General features: G+C 48.7%; 1 protein-coding gene across 2 annotated transcripts in view; it reads right to left on the bottom strand.

Moving 5' to 3' along the window:
• ZFHX3 (zinc finger homeobox 3) overlaps positions 1–25,621 on the bottom strand; it is a 255,481-nt gene that overhangs the window by 93,758 nt on the left and 136,102 nt on the right. For both annotated transcript variants that reach the window (XM_053605852.1, XM_053605844.1), the window contains exon 4: positions 9,651–9,882. In XM_053605852.1, coding sequence (XP_053461827.1) covers positions 9,651–9,882 — 232 coding nt within the window. The remainder of the gene's footprint in view (positions 1–9,650; positions 9,883–25,621) is intronic.

Below are 25,621 nucleotides of genomic sequence, written 5' to 3'. Positions count from 1 at the left end.
CTACAAAAAAAAAAAAAAAAAAAAACCAAAACTAACTGTCCCTGGTGGCCGAGGCCTGTAGTCCTAGCTACTCAGGAAGCTGAGGCAAGAGGATCGCTTGAGACTAGGAGTTTGAGGCTGCAGTGAGCTGTGATTATGTCCCTGTACTCCAGGCTGGCAACCAGGCAAGACCCTGTTTCAAAAAAATAATAAATAAACAAATAAATAAATCTGTACTGTCTGTCCCCTAAGATGGCTCTGAGCCACATGTAACTATTAAGCTCTTGAAATGTGGCTAGTATGATGGAGAAACCCAACTTAAAATTTTATTAAACTTTAACGGAGAATCCAGAGAAGCGTCCTTGTGGCTCTCAAAGTGTCTGGAAGCCCAGAAAGCAGGGAAATATGGACAGTGCTGATGATTTGCAAGGCCATAAAACTTTCCACTGCTAGTCAATGTTTGGGGAAAAAAAAATAATTTGGAACTGTAATTCTTATAATTGGGTCACTGTTTGAAGGGGGTTCCTTAACATCTATAACTCTGAGAAAAAGCCTTTTGAGTTATTTCTGTAAGCAGAGAGACAGATGTATGTTCTATTTCCTCCCTGACCCCCTACCAAGGTCGGGAATGAGTTTCATATAGGACATAAGTAGCCCCAGAAATGATTCTCTGGACTTTCCTAAAGGCGATACAAGTACAAATCATTACTTCTCTGGAGAAATACACTGGGGCCCCGAAGGTGATGTGAAGAGCCTGGGCTGGGACAGGATGCACGTGGTGGTGCCTACATGTGACAGGGGACAGGAGAGGACGGCCACCACTTCCCGCTACAGCTGCCAGCAGTGTAAGGTCCCTCCTCTGTCCCAACCCAACAAAAACACCTACCCACTGCCCAGCTACCCACATGCATTGCAGGGACAAGTCTCAAATTTTCAAGTTCCTTGGGTACACCTTTCTGAGGTGGCTTGGGATGTTTGGGGATAAAGGTCTCACTAAAATAACATTTGATATGACATGACATTCTAAGCTCCTGTGGGGGCTCCTATGTCCCTGCACTCTTCGTTAGCCAACGGGGGTCTCTGACATGGTTGTATGCTTTTTCTTTTAATTGAGACAGAGTCTCACTCTGTTGCCCTGGGTAGAGTGCCATGGCATTATCATAGCTCACAGCAACCTCAAACTCTTGAATTCATGCAGTCCTCCTGCCTCGGCCTCCCAAGTATCTGGGACTACAGGCGCCCATCACCATGCCTAGCTAATTGTTCTATTTTTGGTAGAGAAAGGGTCTTGCCCTTGCTCAGGCTGGGCTTAAACTCCTGAGCTCAGGTGATCTACCTATCTCAGCCTCCAGAGAGCTAGGGCTACAGGCATGAGCCACAAGACTTGGCCATGCTTGCCTTCTTAAACAGGGGACCCCTCTGTGCTCCCCCTGAACACACACACGGAGACACATGCCCTTCCATACACTGTCTCTCCTAATCTCAGTAGCCACCAGCAGGTACCCATATTTCTTTTTACTGTGACAATAAGCAACCCTCCCTCGTAGGAAGCAGGCACAGTAGTGCCATGAGGGGGCACACTCCTCCCTACCACACGAGGAGTTGGCACAGGAGTGATCCTGCAGTCCCCAACAGAGAACAATACTAACCAGAATGGCAGCACACAACTGGTGCTCCAGCATCATGCACTGAAACAACACAACCACCCCGACAGTTTCCCCATCCCATAAAAATAAGGCAACGAGAGAACGGTGGATGCAGAGTGTGAAAGCCTGGAGCGGCTGTAGCCAGGTCTGGGAGAACTTTACAGAGGTGTGATATCCCAGTGCAGAGAGAAAACGGAAGCCAGTGGCGAGGATGCAGACCGTGGACCCGCTGCCCGAGTGACCATCCTGATGATATCACATCCTCTCCAGAGGAGCCCTGCCAGCATCTAACAGCAGTGCAGCAGCGCTCTGGGTAGGTCCACCTTGCAACAGACCAGATCATGAGCATATTTTGCAGAGAGCAAGCAGAAAAGTTTCATTGCCCTTAATTAACCAGTTCAAGAAGGCTCCTAGATACCGGCTCTCAGATTTCTTGCCTTGTATCGACGTAATCTGCCCAACTCTGGCTTTGTTATATCCCTAACTGAGAAGCAACAGCCTCTCCGAGATGGCTTTCCACATCACACACTGAGGTTCCAGTGATGGCTGGGCGGTCACTCCAAAGGTTCCTTCTATGAGGAGCCACATCTTCAGCTTTCACACGGCTGTGTGTGTGTGCACGGGAGTGTGGTGTGGGAGGCAGGGGAGGGGAGGACACGCTCTCATGTACTCAGGAAGGACTAAGATGAGGAATATGTAATCAGAAGCCATCACAATTGCAAATGTAAATGAACAGGCAATTGGCACTGACCTTTGTAGATTGTTAGAGGACTAATTAAGGCAAATCAAGAACTCTGTTCCAACAGAAAAACAAGACAGTATACACTCCAAGAACCACTCCTGTCCTCTCTGTATAAATGCAAAATACAAGAGAATCAGACAGCAACCAAACCATGTGTGCTTTGTATTGGCAAACTGAAAACAAAAGACACCCAAGATTCATTTCTTGGTAGCTTGTTGGCGATTTTGCTCCACGGATACTTGAGCTCTCGCCGCGTGCTTCACATTCTCCGAGTAGAGTCCGTATAAACAGATCCCACCCCTGAAACAGCCAGAAACACAATTACAAACCCTTTGCTTGGATGCTTACCTTAAAAGCTATAAGAAACACACTTAAAAAAAAAAAGAAAGAAAAATTGAGCTAGATGCTATTCTGTAAACTTAACAGTATTACCGTCTCCATCGACGTGTAATGACCTCTGTTTACTTTGCCTGGTAGAGCATCCTTCTGAAAACACACTGTAACTTACAATCCTTGTCCAAACAGTCCGTCATCAGGCAATGTCCTGTAGACAAAGTCATATTTTCTCTATTCTTCCATAAATGTTTCAAAATGTCAGCCATCCCAGTATGTTTTGATGCACTTTTACATTTAACTTCTCTAGTGAGAAATACTTTATCACTACATCTTCCCCAAGCCTTGTCAACATATGTACAATAATAAGGAAAAGAGAACGAAAGTTGTGCCGGCTTTACAAAAACGATTCTTCACAATTACAGAACTGGCCACAACACGCTTTAGGGCTATGAGAAAAGTCACAGTGAAAATTGTCTATAATTTTATTGTAATTAATTGTAAATAATTTAGCTGCTTATAAAAAAAGATGAACTTCATATTCAGGGGTAAGCATTATATTGACTTTGAAAAATAAAGACAAAGCAAAATGAGAAAGCTGAAAATGGAATAGTTTCTTGTTCCCTTAACCTGTGTAAGTTGAGCAGAACTCCCTGAAACTTGATTTTAAAAAATGATCCAACAAACGAAGCCAGTGAGTGTTTCAGTAAAGGCTGCCACCAAAATCACATCATCACTTGGCCAGTTGCCGCCACCTCTCTGATCCCGGAATTCATGACCTTGAATGCCAAACATGGGTCAGCAAGGGGGGCCACCACCTTTTGCTCTAAGCCAAACAGTCTCTTTAACTCTGAATAATCATGACCTTTATAAACTAAGTCAGTGTCTGATTGTACTTCAAATGCTTGAGCTGGTGTAATTGACCAGCGTATGCCCATCAGCAGCTGAGAGGAGACATCAGCCGTGTCACCCCGCTCATAAAAAGTCTCATACATAGTAGGCCCACAACATAGAAGTGTTAAAGTTAATTACGCACATGCAAAGTTTGGAGATCTATGTCTACGTGAAAGAAAAAGCAATCGAGGCAAGTTGGGGGTGGGTAGAAAACGCAGCAGGAAAAGGAGGAGGAGGTGAAGGAGAAAGGCCAAGGGCAGACACACAAAGGGCCTCCTGTGCTCTCTAAGCCCAGGGCACTGATAGAGCGAAGGAGCCAGAAATGCCTTTTTAATAAGCAAACAGGGAAGCTGATCCCACACAGGACCCTCCTCTGAGCGCTCTCCATCTTTCAAGAGTTTTTGGTCAACTAAAGGGGAAGCAAACAGCCAGTGCCAGCACCTGAGAGCTGCCGCTGGTCCATCGGCAGGCGACGGGAAGCTGCCGCCACCTGGGTGCAGGAAGGGATGAAATGAGAAGACCAGCCCTGACAAAGTCAAGAGACTACTTGTTCTTGCAGAAAAAACACTCAAGCCGGTCATCAGAAGCTCAGGTTGAAATAAAAAAATTACCTGGGTGGGGAGAGGCACTCACCTGGGTGGGTGCTTTCATTTCTTTGAGATGTGTCTTTCCAAGCTGTTTTCAGTATGGGAAGGCCCACTATTCGTGTGTGTGTGCATGCGTGGATATTGTGTGTCTGGACACAAGGCCTCTCAAGGGGTTACGCAGCTAGGGGCAGCAGATGGAAATCCTGGCCACTACTAGAAAGTTCTGAAGGACAGAAGAAATCTTCCCCATTCCTTTGACCCTGACTCCTTCCTTTAGGCTGACAGGTCCACAGGGGTTGGCATGTGATGTGATGCACCTGGCTAATGGGCAAACACATGAATTAATTCACAGGTATAATGTGAAGAGATATTGTTGTCACCTGCAGGGAAGAAACTATTGTAGACTTCACTCCCCAGCCTCAGCAGGGAGATCTTGGTACCTGTGGAAGGTGACATGAGACTAGGGCAAGAGGTCCAGAGCTCAGAAAGGAAAAGAAGTCCTTTCTGGTGGTGTTTGTGTAAAACTGTGGCATGGAGGTAAGAAGAAGAAAGGAAAGGAGAACTCCCTAGTTAGACAGGATGATGACAGCCAGGAGGGCCATTAACACACGGTTTCCGGGTTGTGGACAGGGCTCCTGGAAGTTGCTACGGGATTTCCTGATGCCTCCTGTGCCACATGATGACTGTTTGTAGCCAAAGAGTAACATCCTGATCCTCACGTTAAGGAGGCCACAACTGAGACTGTTTTATAGAGTCTGTTTACAGAATTTGAAGTTGATCTTAAATATCTCAGTTCACCCAGGTCTATCATGTCCTTTTTCTTGGAGGTATTCTTTCAAAAAAAAAAATTTTTTTTTCCCCCCAAGATAGTCTCACTTTGTCACCCTTGGTAGAGTGCTGTGGCATCATACTTCACAGCAACCTCAAAATCTTGGGCTCAAGCCATCCTCTCTTATCTCCCGAGTAGCTGGGATGACAGGCACCCATCACAATGCCCAGCTATTTTTTAGACACAGAGTCTCGTTCTTGCTCAGGTTGGTCTCAAACTCCTGAGCTCAGGCAATCCACCTGCCTTGGCCTCCCAGAAGCTAGGATTATAGGTGTGAGCCACAAGGCCCAGCCCGCCCCGCTCCCCGATTTTTTTTTAAATTTCAGATTGATACAAGGTTACATTGTTTGCATTTGTTAGGCAGAGTCCAAGTCTTAGCTGAGACCTTCCCCTAGGAGGTGTGCCATATACCCCTACATGGTGCCCGTTAGGTGGTAGCAAACCAAATCCCCCTTATCTCCTCCCTTCTCCATCTTTCAAATTTTCAAGAGGCAAAATATATCCTCTTTTGGAGAAGGAAGACATATTTTAAGGTGACTTTTCTTAAAGGGGTTTCTAACACAGAACCAATTCCTGTTAATGTGAACCTAAGTATTACCCAATAATCTGTCCCTCTGACACCAGTCAGGAGCACAGCCCACATTGTGGGAGGGGCGTGCCCCGGGGAAGGAGGGTGCAGAGAAAAAACATGACTCCAGGCCAAGGACAACACAAAGGATTTTGACACACAGAAGTCTCCGACTCCACTGAAGTTCCTCATACACTTAAGGGGGGTTGGGGGGAACAACCCTAATATGCATTAAATGAGAAACCCCAGAAGGCATGGTGTAGGGAGGCAATTCCAGAGCGGGCTGCGTAAATAGAAGTATTACATTATAAAACAGGGGACTGTTTGTTCCAGTCCATAGAGCCCGGGTGAAATGGCAGCTGTACACTATTTCGTTTGGGGCACCTCATTAATAAAGAGGAATTCTGAGCAGAGTGAAAGAAAGAATTGAGGGGTGAATGAGAACTGCTTTGAACAGAAGATTAAACGGTGACGTCTGCAGGGCTGGCTAAAAATAAAACACAAGTATAAACCCCGAGCCCTGAGAGAAATAGATCTAAATAAATACATCGGGTAGGAGGAGGAAGAACCCTGTGAAATGGCTCAGTGGGGGAATAACGTGGAGTAGCAGGGGGCAAACACAGGTCAAAATACCTGGAGGGGCGCAAGGTCCCCCGAAGCCAGATAGTACAATGGCCTCAGTCTCTGGGCACAGATGTGAATCTGGGGTGCCCACCCCTCCCTCCCAAGAACTCTCCCAGGAGGGAGACAGGATCAGAGGAGATGCTGAAGTCCCACAGATGAAGGCGTTTAAACTTTCACCAGAAGACGCATTTGAAGAACACAGGAGAAGGGACAGTCTTGCAGTGACCTGCAAGGGACAGAAATTATCCCACTCTCCAACAGCACTTTCCTGAACAGATGATTCGTGCTGACTGTCGGGAGAAGTTGCCTTTCCACTCTACTATGAAACCTCAACTACTGGGGCAGGGAGAGAAAAATCTTCACACTGTGGTGTGGCCTGCCACTTGGGAGTCGCACTTTCATTTATATGGAGAAAGCAGCAAGGAGCTGTCGGGTGATCCGGACAGGAGCAGGTGGGCAGAGGGCTTTGGAGGGGCTTAGGCAGACGCCTCCAGGAGGAAATGAAGCTGACAGAAAAGCTGATAGAGCACAGCGTTCAGAGATTAGGAAATGTCTACTCCTGGCAGAGTCGGGTTAGCCATGAATTAATCATAGGTACCTAGAAAACCGGGGAAAACAAAAAGTTGTACAAGAAGGTAAATGAAATTATAAAACTCTACATGGCTCAACTGTGATTAATATTTATAGAGTTATAATAATGAAAACACTGAATATTAATATAGCCCCAAATTATTATTTAATCACAATGGGAGATGCAGAGAGGGAAGGTGGCGTGCACAAGGGTGCTGGGAGGTGCATGGGTGCAGTGTTTGTGTTTGCAGACAGCGTGCGTGTTTCTGAGGTGTGTGCAGGCGTGCAGGGATGTGCACAGCCTGTGTGTTCGTGGTGTTTGCGGGTGCGGCATCTATGTTAGGGGGTGTGGCGTGTATGGGGCACGGGAGGTACGTGGTCTGGCAGGTTGTGTGTGAGGTGTGTGGGTTGTGTGGGGCACAGTGTGTGCGAGCACATACAGGGTAAGGGTGTTGGTGTGCATGGATCTGTCAGAAATCTGCAGACAGCGCACGGGAGTGCGTAAAAGTGGGCAGATGAGTAGAACAGTGTCCTAGCAAAAACCTCACCTGCCAGAGGGGAAATTCAAGGGAGAAGGTTGAAAACTTAAAAGCAAGAAACAGCAGTAGAAGTATGTGGAGAAACATGGAAATAAGCAAGGGAAGATAATAAAAAAATTAAAAAAATAAAATAAAAAAATAAGCAAGGGAAGAAACACCTAAAAACTGAAACAACTCTACAGGGGAAGGGGAAAGGGGAGGGCCAAAGCTTCTTTTTTTTCCACAAGGTTTATGTGATTCCTTTGCCTTTAAAAACTATAAGAACATGTCATCAGATCGCATGAAGACTAAAACCCCACATGGCCTCGATGGCTTGCTGGCCAAGGCGGTCCTGCAGGAGATGGAGGGAGAAGGAGAGCCTTGAGTCTCTGGCTTAGTCAGAACATTGGGAAAGGCGCCATCACAAGGAAAAAGCAGTCTGGCGGGACAGCTGGGAGTTCAATATCCAGGAAACTGCCTGCAGGCACCTGGCAGACCAGGAGAGCAGAGCTTCGAGGCTGGGAGCCCAGGCTCAGGGTCAGGCTGAGGACTAGGAGCCAGGCCCAGGGGCAGGCTGAGGACTGGGAGCCAGACACGGGGGCAGGCTGAGGTCCGGGAGCCAGGCCCGGGGGCAGGCTGAGGTCCGGGAGCCAGGCCCGGGGGCAGGCTGAGGTCCGGGAGCCAGGCCCGGGGGCAGGCTGAGGACCGGGAGCCAGGCCCGGGGGCAGGCTGAGGACCGGGAGCCAGGCCCGGGGGCAGGCTGAGGTCCGGGAGCCAGGCCCGGGGGCAGGCTGAGGACCGGGAGCCAGGCCCGGGGGCAGGCTGAGGTCCGGGAGCCAGGCCCGGGGGCAGGCTGAGGACCGGGAGCCAGGCCCGGGGGCAGGCTGAGGTCCGGGAGCCAGGCCCGGGGGCAGGCTGAGGACCGGGAGCCAGGCCCGGGGGCAGGCTGAGGTCCGGGAGCCAGGCCCGGGGGCAGGCTGAGGACCGGGAGCCAGGCCCGGGGGCAGGCTGAGGACCGGGAGCCAGGCCCAGGGGCAGGCTGAGGTCCGGGAGCCAGGCCCAGGGGCAGGCTGAGGTCCGGGAGCCAGGCCCAGGGGCAGGCTGAGGACCGGGAGCCAGGCCCAGGGGCAGGCTGAGGACCGGGAGCCAGGCCCAGGGGCAGGCTGAGGTCCGGGAGCCAGGCCCAGGGGCAGGCTGAGGACGGGGAGCCAGGCCCAGGGGCAGGCTGAGGACCGGGAGCCAGGCCCAGGGGCAGGCTGAGGACCGGGAGCCAGGCACAAGCATGGGGAACAGCAAAGGGAAGCTGGGGGACAAGAGAGGAACGTGCCCCAGAAGCTCAGGGAAGGGGCTTCCAGGAGGGACAGGGCAACGATTTCAAATACCACAGAAAGAAAAGAATAAGGACCAGTGGGCTCTGGTTTGGGTCCATCAATGGTGAGTGGTGCCATTCACAAGGGTGGCTTGGTGACAGTGGGACGCAGGCTACAGGAGGCCGAGATGTGGACTAAAATGAGCAACACAGTGTTCCCTCAAGAATCTCGAAGACTCTATAGTAGAGAGAGGGCAGGGACTTGATAAGGGCTAGCTGTTGGTTTACTGTTTTTAAAGAGACAACTGAACTGTGCCTCTCTCTCTGTGCCTCTCAGCTGAGAGAAAGGGACTGAAAAGGTCAAAGAAAAATAAAAGAGAGAAGGTGATTCTACCAAATGAAGCCCAACAGGAGTAAGAGTCACCCAGCATGGAAAGGAGACAGCAGAGCACAGGAGACCGCAGGCGAAATGACGGGACGGATGGGGGGGAGAAATGTGGCGAGCTCCCACTGGGAGGTCTGGATGCCTGAAGGAGCCGTCAGCGCTGACTCCCTCCCAATCACAACTGAAACTTTTATGACAAACACTTGTTTTGATGCTGTCTGAAATTCATTTTTACAGACCAGGCTCTGAGGCCACAAGCTGTCTATCCTTAACACTGGCCAAGGCACACCAGTATGCTTTATCAATGTGAACCAACAAATCGAATCTCGAGTATATGCCAGTGGACTCTGGGAAAGGGGATGGAATCTCTTCCACTGGCCGCTCCCTGAGCGTGTACGTTCCTCAGGGCTGAGCATGCACCTGAAGAAAAGATGTGCTAAGCTAAAGAGACAAAGGAAAAACCAAATGCAAACTGCATAACCTAATTTTCTGTACCCTCAATTAACCTGAAATAATAAAAAAAAAAAAGAGAGAGAGAGAGAGACAAAGAAAAACAGCAACCTAGACACATTTTTTGCAGAACACAGTGGTCACCTGTGGGGTCAGTAAGGACAGGGCCGGGTGCCCCCGGCCCCCCATGCCCCCCACGCCTGTGCAGCGACTCACCCAGGTCAGTGGAGGGACACCTGCGGATGGTGAAGATCTGGCCCAGGTCCTCGTCCTCCTCCGGGAGGCCCTTCTGCAGCCGCTGCAGCTTGCGGAGGCTCTCGCTGCGCTGGTGCTTCATGGAGCGCACGTGTTGGATCAGGTTGAGCTTGGCCTTGGTGGAGTAGTTGCACAGGGCACAGTGGTAGTAGCAGCTCTCGCCTTCCACGCCGCTCTCGTGCTGCTGCAGGTGCTGCAAGGGACAGGAGAGGGACACGCCTTGGGTAAGCTGCTTGAGGCCAGCCATCGCCGCGAGCCCACCCCATCCTGGTCACAGCCACAGGCATGCCACCAGGACACATCTCCACAGCCTAGGAGGACGGTTGTCCATTTTAAGGTTCCTTATTGGGGCTGCTTCTGTTTTCCCCAACGTGCCTTCTCTAACTTTCATTCTGTCTCCCACAAAGGGCCCCTCCCATGTGGCTTTCTGAAGTGCTAGGTGGTTGGCAAACTGTCACCTGCAGACCAAATCCAACCCTCTGCCTGTCTGTGTAAATAAAACTTTATTAAAACACAGCCATGTCCACTGATGTACACACTGCTTATGGTTGCTTTAAAACATCAGACTTGAACAGTTGTGACAGTGATGGGATAGTCCACAAGGCCACAATTATTACTATCTGGCCCTTTACAGAAAATGTCAAGCCCCACCTTAGAGGACAGACAGCCTGTCTGTCAACAACCTACCTGCATAGCATCCCAGGTTGGTGACACTGAGCCACAGCTGCTATCTGGCTTTTTCACAAGACAGACAATTCAGATCTTTATATTTAAAACTACAGTCTACTAGAAGAACCCAAAATAACGTTTATCCTCTGGATTAAAAAATGACAGAAAAATACATTTCTCCAGACTAGCTCCCTGTCAATATTGCAAGGTCATCTGGCTTATCAGTGGTCAATGTCATGGATCATCCGGTCTATCACATGGTCACAATTACACTGCCAGTTGTGTTTAGTAGACACAGTACTAACTCTGCAACAGGGAGCCCGACAGCCAGCAGGAAGCAGGCACACACAGAGGGTAACAGTGCAGCTAGGGTCACGGGACAGTCACAGGCCCCCGACTTCTGTGTCTGGGAGAAGACTTAAAGATCGCGCCAGAACAAAATACACTGTGTTTGGGGTCTCTTGAGAATACGAGGAACATTATGGACCCTTTTCTTTGCTCACAGTAAAGTGGACAGGCTCCTGGTAGAGAAAGGCCATCTTTTTCATTTCAAATGATACATCTTAGAGGAAGATGGAATTTTTCTACCGAGTACACATGAAGCAAGGGAACTTTAAGGGACCGACCCAAGGTAACCCAGCTATAGTTAGTGCGCCAGGGAACCAGAGCTGGGACTAGCCTCCTCCACAACACGTAACCCATAATCCTCTGGAGGAGGAAATTCAGATAATGAAAGTGTTTTACTGCTCATGCAGTTACCTGTCCTCCCTCTTCCTCCTCACCTGCAGCCACCCACACCTGGCCTAGGGAGCTACATTGAGCACACACCAATCGCCCTGGACCTGGCCTGCTCTGAGCCGCTGTCCCCTTCTCAATCGCCCTGGACCTGGCCTGCTCTGAGCCACTGTCCCCTTCTCACCCATGCTGGTTCTGTTTGATGTCTGCACCTTGATAAGGGTTTCTGATCCCACTTGCCTCTCATCCTCGTCCAGCTTAGGATTCAAGACACCAAGAGACTGGACTAGTTAGGATGCCCTGTGCTCCATTTTTGGAAAGGAAATCGGCAGGCACTGTAAGTCACGCAGAAAAAAATGAAAGGACGTGAAAAGAACAGAGCCAGAACTTCTTCCACCTAGGGAACATTTAGGCTCCTCCTTTTAGAGATTTCCACGACAGCTTGCTCTGCACTCCAAGTTCATTCTCTAAGACACTTAAAAAAAAAAAATCCAGAATAAACTCTGTTGGTTGCTTGAGAACACCTGCTTATGAGGATAACATCCCAACCCAAACTTTTGCTTACTTCTTGGGTCTAGAGACATCTACCTGCATGTGGCAAATCCAGCTCTCACCAAGCTTTCTAAGTGTCTTGTCACTTTTTAGGCTGTCCAGCCTGGAGTCAACAGTGGGGCCCCTGCCCTCCGTGACCCTTCCCACACCCTACGGTCATTTCCCAGGCCTTGAGGGGGTCGACCCCTCGTCGGTCAGATCCTCTCTCCCTCCGAGGTGGCACTGGCTGCGTCTGTCTGTGCCACAATCCACCCTCAGAACCCGCCTTATGAGAAGCAGAGGGAGGAAGTGGGGTGAAGGAGGGACATGAGGACCGCATGGGGCAAGTCAGCCAGCCAAGAATATGCCTTCCCTGCATAAGAGAGGAGACGTTTTCATTTGGAGAAGGAGGGAGAATAATTTGTTCCTGACCCGGCTAATTAGAATACCCTCAATTGGGATCACAATGTATTTAATTAAATTCACTGTAATATATGAAGAATCCACCAAGGCACAAATCCCAGTGGTGCACTCAATAAAGGGGCTGCCTTCTCTCAGAGTTCTTGCTCTCTTCGCCAGGCAGGAAATTTTTCTCCCACGCAAATCCTGAGCTCCCCAGCCCTCCCCGCCTCTATCTCAGAGCTCTCCCGTCAAGGAGGAGGAGGTCCCAGGTTCTGATTTCTTTTTTCCAAGTTGCTTTCCTCTGTGCTCCCAATTCTGAACTCTTCTCCTTGTCAGATCGCATGTCATTTAAGAAAGAAAACAAAACAACAGTGTGAGCTGGGGTCTGTGCGCTGTGCTGGGTGCTGCCACCCCAGAACCAGAGGAAAGTGGCTGTCGAACCCAAGTGGCGGGGCTTTGTTTCATTCAAAGTGTCCACGACACGGCAGACACCACGCACAGCTACACACATGCGTGCCCACAGAATGTGCCCAACCCTGGGGCTTCGCCTGCCGGTGATAGCAGCAGTGACAGCTATGACTCAGGGAGTATGAAGAGGGTGTCCTTTGGGCCTGGGGACCTTTTTGAAAGTAAACCCCTGAAAATTGCAGGGGCCTCTTAACTCACTCAAGAAGAATCAGTCTCTTCCCACAAACTACTAATGAGGACACCTAACCTGTCAATCAAGAAAGGGGCAACCTCACTAAGCAAAGGGGCAACTCAGGTCTACCCAAACTCACGTGGGCCAGCCAGTCTTTCCATCTGCCAATCTCATTGGCTCATTTAAAAAGCACCTGTAAAAGACTGGGTATAGGAAGTGCAGAAGTGTGGTCGTTTTCCCGAACAGAAACTTCTACGCTTGGCAACGCATAGAAGAAATCGTTTCTTCTGAAATCTATGATTTCTGAAATCGCAGAGAAGCACAGTGGCCTGTCAGGAGGAAGCTAAACGAGAGCAGGAAAAGTCCAACCGTCTCCGGCTCCTCCAAATCACCACTGTGCAGCACAGAACAGACTGTCCCCACCTGGAGCAATCCGGGAATCTGATGGCACATGTTAGGGGGTTAGCGCCCAGGGCTGGCAATGAAGCTTGGGCAGGCTCACTTGCCTGGGCAAAGGGACCTTTTCTCCCATCTCTTCCTAATCTTGTTACAGTTCTCCTCCCCTTCCCCCCATCTCCGTTTAGCTGGAAGATGACGCTCCCATTGGGCTCCTGATGAGGAAACATCTGCTGTCCCAAAGCCGTCTCTGTGACTTCCCTCCTAGGTCCGGTTCGGGGAGAATAACTCAGAACAGCAAAGCCCTGGCTGCAATCAGAGGCAGCTCCGATAAAGAGCCTGGCGTGTAAAGCTGAGTGCAAGAAGCAAATTAATAATTTAGAAAGAAAGGGAAGAGCAGAGCCCAGGCTGCGCGACTTGGTGGGATCCCACCCCATTAGTATGTAGTGCTCGTTCACCCCGGCCAAACGCTGAAAGTCAAAGACACGAAGAGAGGGCTCTTGTTAGAAAATAATTCATCGTGAAAATCAAAAAAATGTGTTCCTGTTACTTGTTTCCCAGGAAAACTAACCAACTTCTGTCAGAGAACATTGATTTCTATACATCAGGAGGGGCCCCGGCGCCCTCCTCCTCCCCAACAATAGGAAACTTCTAACATCTGGTTCTTCAGGCATGGAATGCAAAATATTGATCAGGTTTTGTCAAAGCCTCCCCTTTAAAGTAGAAATGGACAAAGTATATTCTGACACACACACACACATCCCGACAAATGACACTTCCTCAGGGAACAGCACTTGTTACTATAAACACACCTTCCCTCCTCGTCCCAGTGCAATCCCAAAGAGCAAATGGCATACCCTTGGGGCTGCCAGATACCTCCTACCAAGTGGAGAAGAAAAAAAACTCAAGGATGGGATGTCCCAGAAGCCCCTGGGGTACCTGTCGGGCTCTGAAGGCCACCTAGGCAAAGACAGGCAGGAGGGCCTGTCTGCAATTTCCCTCAGCCCATAGAACCCCACAATGGAAGCAGCCTCTGTCCACCACCCCTCCACAGGGAAAGACCACTAAACACAGCATGCCAAGGGCTTTAGCTTCTCCTTTCGGAGACAGGACTATGAAATCTCACCGAACAATCTGGGGAGAAGGCCTGGGAAGAGGAGGGGACCCAGAGTCGGTGTGCCGATTCCCAACGCTACAAGAGCAGGTGTCCGTTCACCACCAGGGGCACGCACAGCATCCACTAACAACCACACCTCTGCACAAACTTTTTCGTTTTCTCAGTACAGTCCTGTGAGGTGGGTAGCATTTGGCTCCCATCCTTGGAGGAACTCAAAGCTCAAGACAGTCGTGTGACTTCCCCAAAGTCTCACAGAGTATGGGAGAAACAGGACTGGTCCCGGGCCTTGGTTCCAAGTCACCGCATCAAACTGTACTGTACTGACTTCTAGTGCTTTCTGGAACCTGAGACTCCCCAGACCAGGTATCCACCTTGAATATCTTGAAAAAAAATCCTTTCAGGTATAATGCAACCAGGGGTGGGGACAGTTAACTTTTTAATCAGTGAGACTATGTTATTGTTCCAAATTTAATATCATATTTTTAGGAAGACACCCAGAAGGTTCACCTAAATATATATGTATATTCTGTTTAATGTTGGCTTTTCATCTGTTCATGCCCTTGTCCTTGACACATGCTAATTTAGTCCTATTTCACTGTAGGGTCCCTGCAGACACCATAAGATATAAGCCCCAACCATGATTTGTAAGAAAAAAGTGAAAGGAAGTAAAAATGTTCCCTGAGACCAATCCATTTGGGTTGCTCTGACCTATTTTCTGGTTTCTAGGCCAGACTCCTTATACCCCAGAACAAGCCATGGCTGCTCACTCTCAGTACCCAAAATCCAAGGCCAGTTCAGACTTCCCATTCCTGTTATCTTTTCCCTTACATGAATGGCATTTCCTGATTCAAAAGTCTCAATATGAGTGGCCCTGAGAAGTAAATTCTGGAAGGAAAATTATAGTCTAAATCTGTAACTATCCATAAGTTGTATCTGCCTTGGCTTTGAATCTTTTTTAGGGGAGCGAGGAGACAAGAGTCTCTGTCACCATCGAGTAGAGTGTCATGATGTCATCATAGCTCACAGTAACCTCAAACTCTTGGGCTCAAGCAATCTTCATGCCTCAGCTTCCAAAGTACCTGGGACTACAGGTGCTTGCCACAAATCCCGGCTAATTTTTCTATTTTAATAGAGACAGGATCTCACTCTTGCTCAGGCTGGTCTCAAGGGATCTGCCTGCCTTGGCCTTCCAGAGTGCTAGGATTAGAGGCATGAACCACTGCGCCCAGCCAGCTTTGTATCTTTTATGGAAAAACACAAATATGGACCCTTGTGGAATGCTGATGGCTTCACACAACAGATTTTCCTTCCCTCTGTTAGGAAAACTGCAGAACGGAGTGTGGAACCTCTGATTCCACATTGGGGAGTAAATTATCAGGCACATTGGGGTCCTCCTTCCTGAAGGAAGTGGCACATCAAAGCATCATCACAAGCAAATGGAGGGTTGGTTTCCACCATGGTCAAATGTGCGTGTAACAGAACTCAGAAAATAGGGGAGTATAGGGGAGTAGGAAATCAACAAAGTGGATCCCCTAAGGCTAACCTCAAACTGACCACTCACCAGAAACTCACCCGGAGCTCTCAGGATCTGAACATCACTCGCTTTGCTAGGAGGGTGTATTAGCAAGAATAACTTTCTTCATTCCTAAGAAGTGCTTCTCCCCTACCACTACTTTCTGGTTCTCACAAATTTAAGTTCCTGTACAAAAATAAACGCCACTACATACACGCTGCTCAAGCTTGTGTGGTTGAAGGGGCACTCTACACTTGGTGTTGAACTTGGTGGTTGAAGGGGCACTCTATACTTGCAGAAAACCCTCGCTCTGAATCTCTCTAGCTGTGCCACTAGGTCAAGTGACACACACACCACTGGGTCTCAGGGTCCTCATGTGCAAAACAGGGACAGTGACAGAACCACTTCCTATCGCTACTGGGAGGATTCAGGGAGATAATTCATACACAGTGCTTAACACAGCACGCTTGATACACAGCCTTCAAAGTAACTATCATTACTACTATCATTATTTTTCAAATTAGTTAACTTTGGGATTAGGGAATAAAAATGAATATTAACCAGACAGAGCTATTTGACGCTTCCCTCATAACCAATCCTCAACCTCGCCAGGCCCCAAAGAGGAAATGTCTGGCTGATAGGAAAGAAACTGACCGATAGGGATGACGACCGTGCAGGGATGTTGAGCACTCACAAGAACTTCTTCCTTACAAAAGCTGCTTGATTTTTATTGTAAATAACTTGCCCAAAGTCAAGCTGCTGATGCAGGCAGAGCCAGGACCTAACCCCAAGCCCGTGACCTTGCCACAACACCTGATCTGTTTACTGGATCACTCTGCTCACAAGGGTACCAATAGCATCAAAATCAAAGACCACGTGTCTTTATCACATCTGCCGACATCCCAGGTGAGGGCCTGAAAAGGGATGACTCAGCTAAAACGGTTGGTAGAAACTTCCTTGGTCCCCCAAATCCACTGTGACGAATTTGCTTATTTGTGTCTCCAACCCCATGACAGTCTATGCCGCAAAAAAGCACGTACCTGGTGATCGAAACAGGTGCACTCCCTCATGTGTGAAATGGAGATATTTATACTTGCCCCGTCTTCCTCAGAGGCAATGTTTAAAACCACATGGAAGACACATGAAAACCCTTCCGAAAACACAAAGGGCTAGCCAGATACTGACATGGTCATGGTCTTCCTACTGTGAGTCTCTACGTTGCTTTTATTAGTTCTGATGGGCAGACACATTCCCGTGAGCTGGGTGGCTGACATGCAATTGGGGTGTTCTAGTCCAGTGATTGTCTAACTTGAGTGTGCATCAGAGGCACCTGGAGGGGCCCATCCCAGGGTTTCTGATCCCACAGGTCTGGAGCTCAGCCCAGGAATTTGCATTTCCAACAATCTCCCAGGTGATGCAGCAATGCTGCTGGTCTGGGACCACCCTCTGAGATGCACCACTGCTCTGGCTCAGACCGCAGAGACTCCAAGTCAGAATGCATGAAGGTGTTCTGCTGTAGGCAGGAAAACTTCTGAGACCTAAAATCTCTGCACTTGCCTTTTCCCGCCAAGCATTTTAGATTCTAGCCAACTGCACTTGATAAATCATAGTGCCTGCACCCAAAAATTCACCTCCTTAATGAAAAAGTCACCTGCAGGCAGCTGCCCGATACCGGCCTGCTCCAGATACTTCATGAAAGTCAGAACTGGCTCCATTCATTTTCCTCCTTTCACACCTGCGTTCTAAGATTTCCTGGTGACTCTCGATGGCAAAGCACGAGGCGTCCTTGTCCCCTCCCTTGCACCGCTTCCTGGTGCGTGCACCTGCCCAAACGTCTTGCTGGAACTGAGCCCACGGATAAATGTCAACCAAAGACAAGAAAAATATAATAGCCTTTAAAAAAATTCCTCCCACGCTTTCCAACTTTCTGGTTGCTGCTGCTGAGAGCCTGAATGTGGTGCTCAGACCCAGCAGCCTCTCTAGAGCTCCCACAATTTACTGACAAATACCCTCATCACCTGCATGATGGGAGAAGACAGCAGGGTCCAGCCACTGGTGTGACACAGGCAGGGGACATGGGACACCCACAAGTTGACTTTTTCCTCATAAGAGGCACTTAATTTTTTACTTTTATGCTTTTCCCCTAAAGAAAATGGGAAAGTGATGGAAGAGGGCAGAAAAATTCTCCCCAAACAAATGCCTTTGGCGTCAAACATTCAGGCTGCCTTTCTCCTGAAAAATTCCATGAGTTTTGCTGAAGGTTGAAAGAGACAGCTACACTTGTGGGAGGGGCAAAGGGGACCAATGGAATGAAAAGAGGGAAGGGCTTCTTTGAGGAAGCAGAGCTGAGTCTGCGTCAAGAGGCCAGGGCACAGCTGCGTGCAGAGCGGACAACCATGTGGCCAGAGGGACAGAGTTTCCCGAACCATGACAAGGCTAGTTTCTCCGCTCTGCTTTTGGGTCGCCCCCCCCATAAATAACCCACACAAACATCCCGAGCATCGGCTTTTGCTCTCCTTCCCACCCTTTTTAAGTCTCATTAAAAGCCGATATTGTTCGGCCTCAAGATGGAGAGCTCAGCATGGATTTTACTGAACGTTAAATCAACCAGCAAGCGCAGCCAGCAAACTCTGTGGCACTTTAACTTTAAATAATGCAATAATTATTGAATTTCCTTTTTATAACTGAAGTGCTGGAATGTAAACAATGGGGCTGTAATTGCAGGAAGGGGGGATCAATAGAGGCAATCGTTTCCAACCATGTTAATTGTAAATACAATTGCTCCAAGATGTCAGCCTTGTTCTTCTCGCTCCCAGAATCATCCTAACGGATGACAGAGTCCAACTTTCCCATTACAGCTGTTCGTTCCTTTAAGAGGTTCTCAATCAGGTCTGATCAATCTGTCAAGATAATGCATGGGGTAAGTAAGACTCTTCCAAACACAGGCTCCCAATCAATAGCCCGGACCAGCTTAATGAGGTGGGGCTAAGGCCCAGAGGGAGGTAACAGCCCCCAGCTCGAGCCTAGGTTTGGCAGGCTGGCTTCCTCGCAAGGCCCTGATAAACAGATCAGCCCTTAATGAGGACATTAGTTATGCATGCTTCGGCAAGCAGCGAGGCACCCGTCCCTTGGGACAGACGGACAGAAAACAAAATAGATTAACAGAAAACAATATGGTGCCAAATTAGGTCTCACTGAAGACTTTTCCCTCCTTCTCCTGCTTTTCTTAATTGTCCTGCAGAGGGGAGGACATCAATTAATCACCCAGCAGCACTCCTTGGGAGAGAGGATCTCTGGGCATCTGCTCCCCTGCCCCACGCCGTCCCCAAATGGGAGCACCCTCATTTCTGCAACATCGTCTCTAGATCACAAGGCGGTTTGCGGGGGTGCTATCCAGCAGAAGAGGAAGACAAAGCTGAAACTGGAGTCTGATGGCCACACAGGCTGGCTGGGGACTGAAGATGGAGGTTGACATGCAAGGTTCGGAGACCCAGTCTTGGTCTTGGGAATGGTTTCTCTGACACAGAAAAGAGGCATGAAGTCAAGAGTCTTGAATGCACACTGCACACAGCCCAGTGCCCGCATAGGCACGTGGGAATCAGAATTCTCACGGGTAGGCTGGTGAGCCCTCTTTCCTCCCGGGAGACCACAGTGCACCTTCAAGTCTGTGCCTTGCTGGCTACTGCGGAAGTCCTTGAGGGCCGTGCTAAAGGAAGGTAAGCCAGCAAGCCACTCCTTTTCCCCATGTTTGATAGTTAAGAGCAAGGGTTCTCAAAGCATGGTCTCTGGACAACCAGCATGGTGATAGGCGGACACTTGGGCCCTATCCAGATCTACATAAACTCTGAGATGAGGCCCAGAAATCCAGACTTCAACAAGCCCTCCCGGTGATTCCGATGCAGGCCTGTCTGGCCACCACCTGACAGAGTGTTAGGCAAGGCCGGCTGGCAAGCTTCGAGCAGGGATGACCTGTCCAGTATGTCAACACAGAGAGTTGGCCAACCCATCCTGCCTAGATCAGAAAGAGTCCAATGCCCGAGATATAGCTAGAAAACTGTATTTTCAGTGAGGAATGGCTCAGAGGAGTGACTCTTTATTCTAGCCCACCACCCATCTGCTCCAGAATGCAAGGCCTCTGGTAATAATAAAACCAAAAGAACACAGAGGCCCGTGTGAAAACTCCATTTTATTAGTTGGAAGAGATCTCAGACTGGGTCACACGACTGAATTTCAGAAGTTAACAGTCCCATTGTGATCGAAGTAAAATGAGAATAACCAGGTCTTTTTAAAAGGCTGGGGAGTCAACAGAATAAAAGAAACGAAACAGACAGCCAGGAACATCAGATCCCACCACAAGGCAAAGGCCCAGAACACTGGTTGCTCCTTCTCCAAAGTCACCTTCACTCCCAGGCTCAGCCCTGCCCTTCTCTGGAAGGAGCTCTACACCGCATTTATCACACTGTGTGGCAACCCACCCTCTCTCCCCTGCCACACCGGAAACAGCTTCTCACAGGCTGGGACCAGTCACGTCTTCCCATCCCCGGTTCTCAAGTTCTCATCCCAACTCCCGATCCTTTGTAGGTACTTAAAAATTGTCGTCTAAAGGTCAGAACAAATGAGGGGAGTCGTCCAGTGTTCCATCCTCACCGCACAGCCTGCCATTCGAGAGCAGTGGAATCTAACCTACATGCAGGTCCCCATTTCTAATTCTAAGCCCCCATTCCAGGTGAGCTGAGACTCATGGCAGTCCCCGCCTGACTTACCAACTCTGATCTTTCCTGCCTCGAAACCCTCCTGAGCTCCTACCCCTGCAGAAATGCACGTGGTCCCTAGCAGCACCCATTGCGACCCAGTTCGTCACACACCTGCTCCCCTTGTCCTCAGCACAGAGCTCTCCACTCCCTGACAACTGAGAAGGGAGGTTGGGAACTGAAGAGAATAAATATGCTTGCTAATATTTACTGCTTGTTTAAATAGGATTTAATGGCAGGAGATAATTACTATAAATGGCTGTACTTAGTGACTTCATTTTTTTTTAGCGTGGGGATCACAAACAGCTTCCCTTCCCCTGCTCCAATTTAGTAAAAATGTCCCTCGGTCAGAGGACAACGTCCCTGGTCATTTTCATGCCATCCGTCCATGTCCTCCATATCCCTCTGTCATCCATATAGGTGTAATATCACCAGTTCTTTTACTATTAAACTGCCAAATGGTTGCAAGACTTGAATGTACGGAAGAAACTTACAGAACAGTCAGAAAATCACAGAAGGTGGGAGAGAGAGCAGGCTCCACAGATGTCTCTCCAGGGGAGTAACTTAAGCTGTCAAAACTCCTAGGGTTGCCAGTGTCCACCACACATGTATTTTAGTTCTAAATATAAAGCGTGTACCCAGGCCAAGGGCATGGGGTGCAGGTGCTCAGACACACGAAAGAGGCGGCCACGCGGGCATTCCTGGAGCGTAAAGATGACGGGGTGACGGCTTCCAGCTTTGAGGAGCTGGAACAAGGACGTCATCTTCCTCTCCTATTTTTACACACACATCTACCATTTTCTTTTCTCCCCTCATTTCCTATCCTCCTGTCTGGCTGACTATTGCTGAGAACTGCTATCTGGATCCCTAATCCCCACTCCCGCCCTGGTCTGAGAAGGGTCTTGCTCTATCACTCAGGCGTCATCATAAGCTCACAGCAACCTCAAACTCCTGGGCTCAAGGGATCCTCTTGCCTCAGCTTCCCAAAAAGCTGGGATTATAGGTGCCCACCATGAAGCCCAGCTAATTTTTCTATTTTTTATAGAGTCTGGCTCTCAAACTTCTGACCTCAAGTGATCCTCCTGCCTCAGCCTCCCAAAGTGCTGGGATCACAGTTATGAACCATCACGCCCAGCCTTGGTACCCTAATTCTTACAACTAACTCCCTCCAGAGTGGCTGTCTGGTTAAGCCTCATGTCTTTCATCTATTCTTCAATTCTAGAATCGATGGGGAAGGGACTGTCCTCCACATGGGCTCAGAAGTTGAATGTTCATCTCTATCTCTGTCTCTGTCTAGTTTATGCCCAAACTTCAGGCTCCCCAGCCTTCTGACTGGTTGGCCTGCCCCCCACAACAACAGATCCTGCCCCAGGGATGTCCAAGTTAAGCCCTCAAGCTCCCAATGGCATGAGATTGTGAGGCCAGTCAGTGGACATTTTTTAAACTATGTTCAAATGGTGAAATGTGGGGAGGTTCTTCACCGGCCAGCCCACACTGACCGAAACACCCTCTCCTTAGGGTGAAGACGCTCCTATTATGGCAGACCCAGAGCACTGACAAGATGGGGAGAAAGTCCCGGGGAGAAGGTCGCAGGCCGAGGGCGCCATCAATCTCATTTGGACAGATGAGGATTCACAAAACCCACTGGAGAACCACCAGGGATTTTCTTCAGGAAATTCAGGTTTTAGAAAATTACATCTAAAAACCTGGCACCTGTGAAAAGTTTACCTGAGCAAAATGGCGGGGCTCTGGAAGGAGCAGAGGGGGGGTCACAGGGAGGGAGGGTGAGAGGGAGGACTGCTCAGGTCCTGCCAGCCACAAAGCATTAGGAGGTTGTGGCATGCGTTACGCATGGTGTGTGCGTGGTGACATGGGACACAGACCTGGCTGTGAGTCCTCCTGGGGCTATAGTGCTAAGGGACCGCCAGTCTCCCACTGTCACACCCACTGACAGGTGAGGACAGCCCGCTCTGCAAGTACAGGCAGGGTCTGTTGGGGCTTTTTATCAGAAGATATTTTAAAGACTTAAGTCCTAAAACACAAATCTTTCCGTGACCTTTCTAGATTACTCTATAATATCCACAGCCACAGGAAGCAGCACCCAGCCCAGCTTTGAGCAACACCTGTGTCACCAGAGTGGCCTTTCTTTCAGCCCTGGTGCATTCGCTCCCTGACCGTTCGCCTTCGTTCCTGTTTCTCGTTTCCTTGCACTTTAATCTCAAAAAATGAGAGTGGCCATTAATTGTCTCTAAACATCTTCCTCATGGCCCGCACACAAGATGGGTCCTATGCTAACGGTCTCATCACCTACTTGTCCCCTGCACAGCACTTGTCTCCAGCCAGCTCTACGCACTCAGTCCCTCCTCTGTCCGGGTTGTGGGGGAGTGTGCACACACGCACATGTGCACACGCACGCACTGGCTCATGCCTTGCCCGCCCAGGCATACTCTTAGGCCAGCACCTCCAGATTCTACCCCCCACTCTAAGTAGCCCACCTCCCACACAGTGACCCCCTTCTCCACAATCCAAGGGTCTGGCTCCCACGTCATGTTTTTTGGCACTGCCGCTCTGAGCACTGGCTATACTGGCTTTATGTATGTGGCTCCCTCCCCGATGAAACTGGAAGGTTCCTGACAGTGGGGACAATGTGCGCTACCCAGAGTTCAACACACAGGACCCAGGTCACCCTGCAGCGAGAACTGGGAAGGAGACCAAGGAGCCATGCAGAGCACAGGGGACTCTGACACCAAGCTGTCCCCTCAGCTGTAGCAGGAACACAACCACCAGCGCCATGTGACGTGGGCTGCAAGGCTCCAGTGAGGAGGTCAAGGTGAGTGCATCACACAAATGGCACAGCAAAATTAAGAGAAAACAATTGTTCAGATGAGAATGGGGTGCAAAGAGAACCTGAAGGCTCAGAAAGTTTCCCCTCACCATCTGATTTCATCAGGGTCCTCAGACCGACGGCACAAAGACAGATTAATTACTTCATAGCCCGTTCACTTACCTTGCTAATGAAATCATTGGGTTTTTCCAGGGAAGAACCTGTTAGGAGGACTGGCTTGCCTCTGGGTGTAAGTCCCGCTTATGCCAGCTGCATTCCCCAGGGCCAACATGACTCATGGGATGACACAGACTGCCATCGGGCTCTGTTACTGCGCGACCTTCAGCAGGTTGCCCTTCCTTCCCCGGCTTCAGTGCTAAAATCTGGATGGCAACACGGAGAACCTACTTCACGGCATTATCGTGAGGAATGATGATGGGGCAGAGCTCATAATGACAGGGAAGCACTCTGTCTTTGTAGAGAGCTATATTACTTAACATTTAGAATAATACCCACTGTTTCAGGTTGAGAAAGCATTCAGATTTTAGCCAAACTGAAGGCTGAACACATCCACTAATGAGCGGTGTCCTTCCCATAGAAACGTTGAAAGCTACTCGGTCTACTGAATAAAATGACTAGCGGTACATTAGCGAGAAGTTACCATGAAACCAGGGTCATCGCATTCAACATCTAATAAGCAAATTCTTAAGATCACGGCAATAAGCCAGACCCAACCAAGCTGTTGACAATTGCATTTTTGAGAATGGTTTGGGTAGAATAATGTCTTTTTAGTTCATAGTATCCCCAGAATTCCTAAAAACACAGCCACTTAGAAGGCACGATCCTATTGTTCAGACTGCAGGTCAACAAATTATTTCTGTGAATACTCAGCAAGTATTTAAGGCTTTGAGGACCATACCATCTCCGATCTCTGTCGCAAATGCTCAACTCTGCCATTCCAGCACAAAAGCAGTAAAATGAATTTTAAAAACAGGCATGGCAGGTGTTTCAATAAAACTTTATTTATAAACACAAGTGGTGGGTTGAATTCCCTTCTCTGAATTTTAAAAACAGGCATGACAGGTGTTTCAATAAAACTTTATTTATAAACACAAGTGGTGGGTTGAATTCCCTTCTCTGGCATTAATGTGCCGATCTTTCATCTAAAACTCCACAAAAAAAAGGTACATAATCATTCAAAATGTAACATGCCTACTCTCAATGAAGAGGGGAGAAAACACCTACTCTCTTCTTGAACACACATGCTTACTTTGTTAAGCAAGGTTAAGTTTCTTACAACTTCAAAACTTGTTATAAGCCAGGCTTGCAAACTTCATATAAAGAAAATCAGCTATTTCAAACTGAAGGTCAACACCTAGCCAAGAACCATTTAAGTCTGAAATGTGAAATGACTTCAGAGCAATTAAACTTTGCCCATCCTCATGCTTTTGAAAGTAAGAACTTGCCCCATAAGTGTGCTCTCACTCAGACACATGGCAGTGGTTCTCAAGTTAGGCATCCCGCTCTATAACCAAAGCAAATAACGCCACATGAATAGGGTCAAGGTTATTCACTTATTCAGAGCTTAACAATAACCTGTAACTGATTCTACTGTTAACTAACCTAAAGATGGAATTACTAACAACAAAAATATAGTCTTCTATTCTATGCCCTTCAGAGTAGCTGAAAACAAGTCCATTTTAAATAGCCAAGGAGTAAAAATTTAAAAATGAGCAGGTGAAAATATTAGATCACTTTCATCCTTGTTTATCTCCCTAGAAGCCATGGTCTTACTTGCTAAGTTTCTCTTAAAAGCAGGCGGCTAGGGATGATCTTGATATCAGGGAATAAGTGGCCAGCAAGTCTGGATTCAGAAAAATAAAATAGTGAAGCGTTTTCTCAATGACACCACCTGACATGTATACGGTCCAACTGATGCTCAAAAGCACCGTGTGACATTAGGCTGCGGGCTGGGGTGGAGGGGGACTTTCTTTGCTAATGGGCAGAAGAGAAAGAGTCAATCCAGAGATGGCAAATTAGCAGTGGCTGGGAAGCCTATAGGTTTGGGTTGAATAACCTTGGAGAGTTTTGTAAAATTCTTAATTAGTGATGAACATTTTAAGATCTACCAATTTTCTGTGCAATCAAGATTTTCTGCCTCTTTGAATATAAAAGGGGGAGGGAGGACATCTGGCTGTACTGGCTCCACATTCCCTCGTGTCGACAATTATCCGGACAAGATGGGGCAGGTGGCCTCCAGCCCTGGCACCTGTCATGCATTTCTGGTACCTGTGTTGCCCCGTCAGGCATGTGGGTTTGCAACCTCCATGCAAACCATATGTAAAAAAGAAGGC

Source organism: Nycticebus coucang, chromosome 2, assembly GCF_027406575.1.
Source record: "Nycticebus coucang isolate mNycCou1 chromosome 2, mNycCou1.pri, whole genome shotgun sequence".
Classification (NCBI taxonomy): domain Eukaryota; kingdom Metazoa; phylum Chordata; class Mammalia; order Primates; family Lorisidae; genus Nycticebus; species Nycticebus coucang.
Note: the sequence above shows the minus strand (reverse complement) of the source record. Positions and strands in the feature narration are given on the sequence as shown.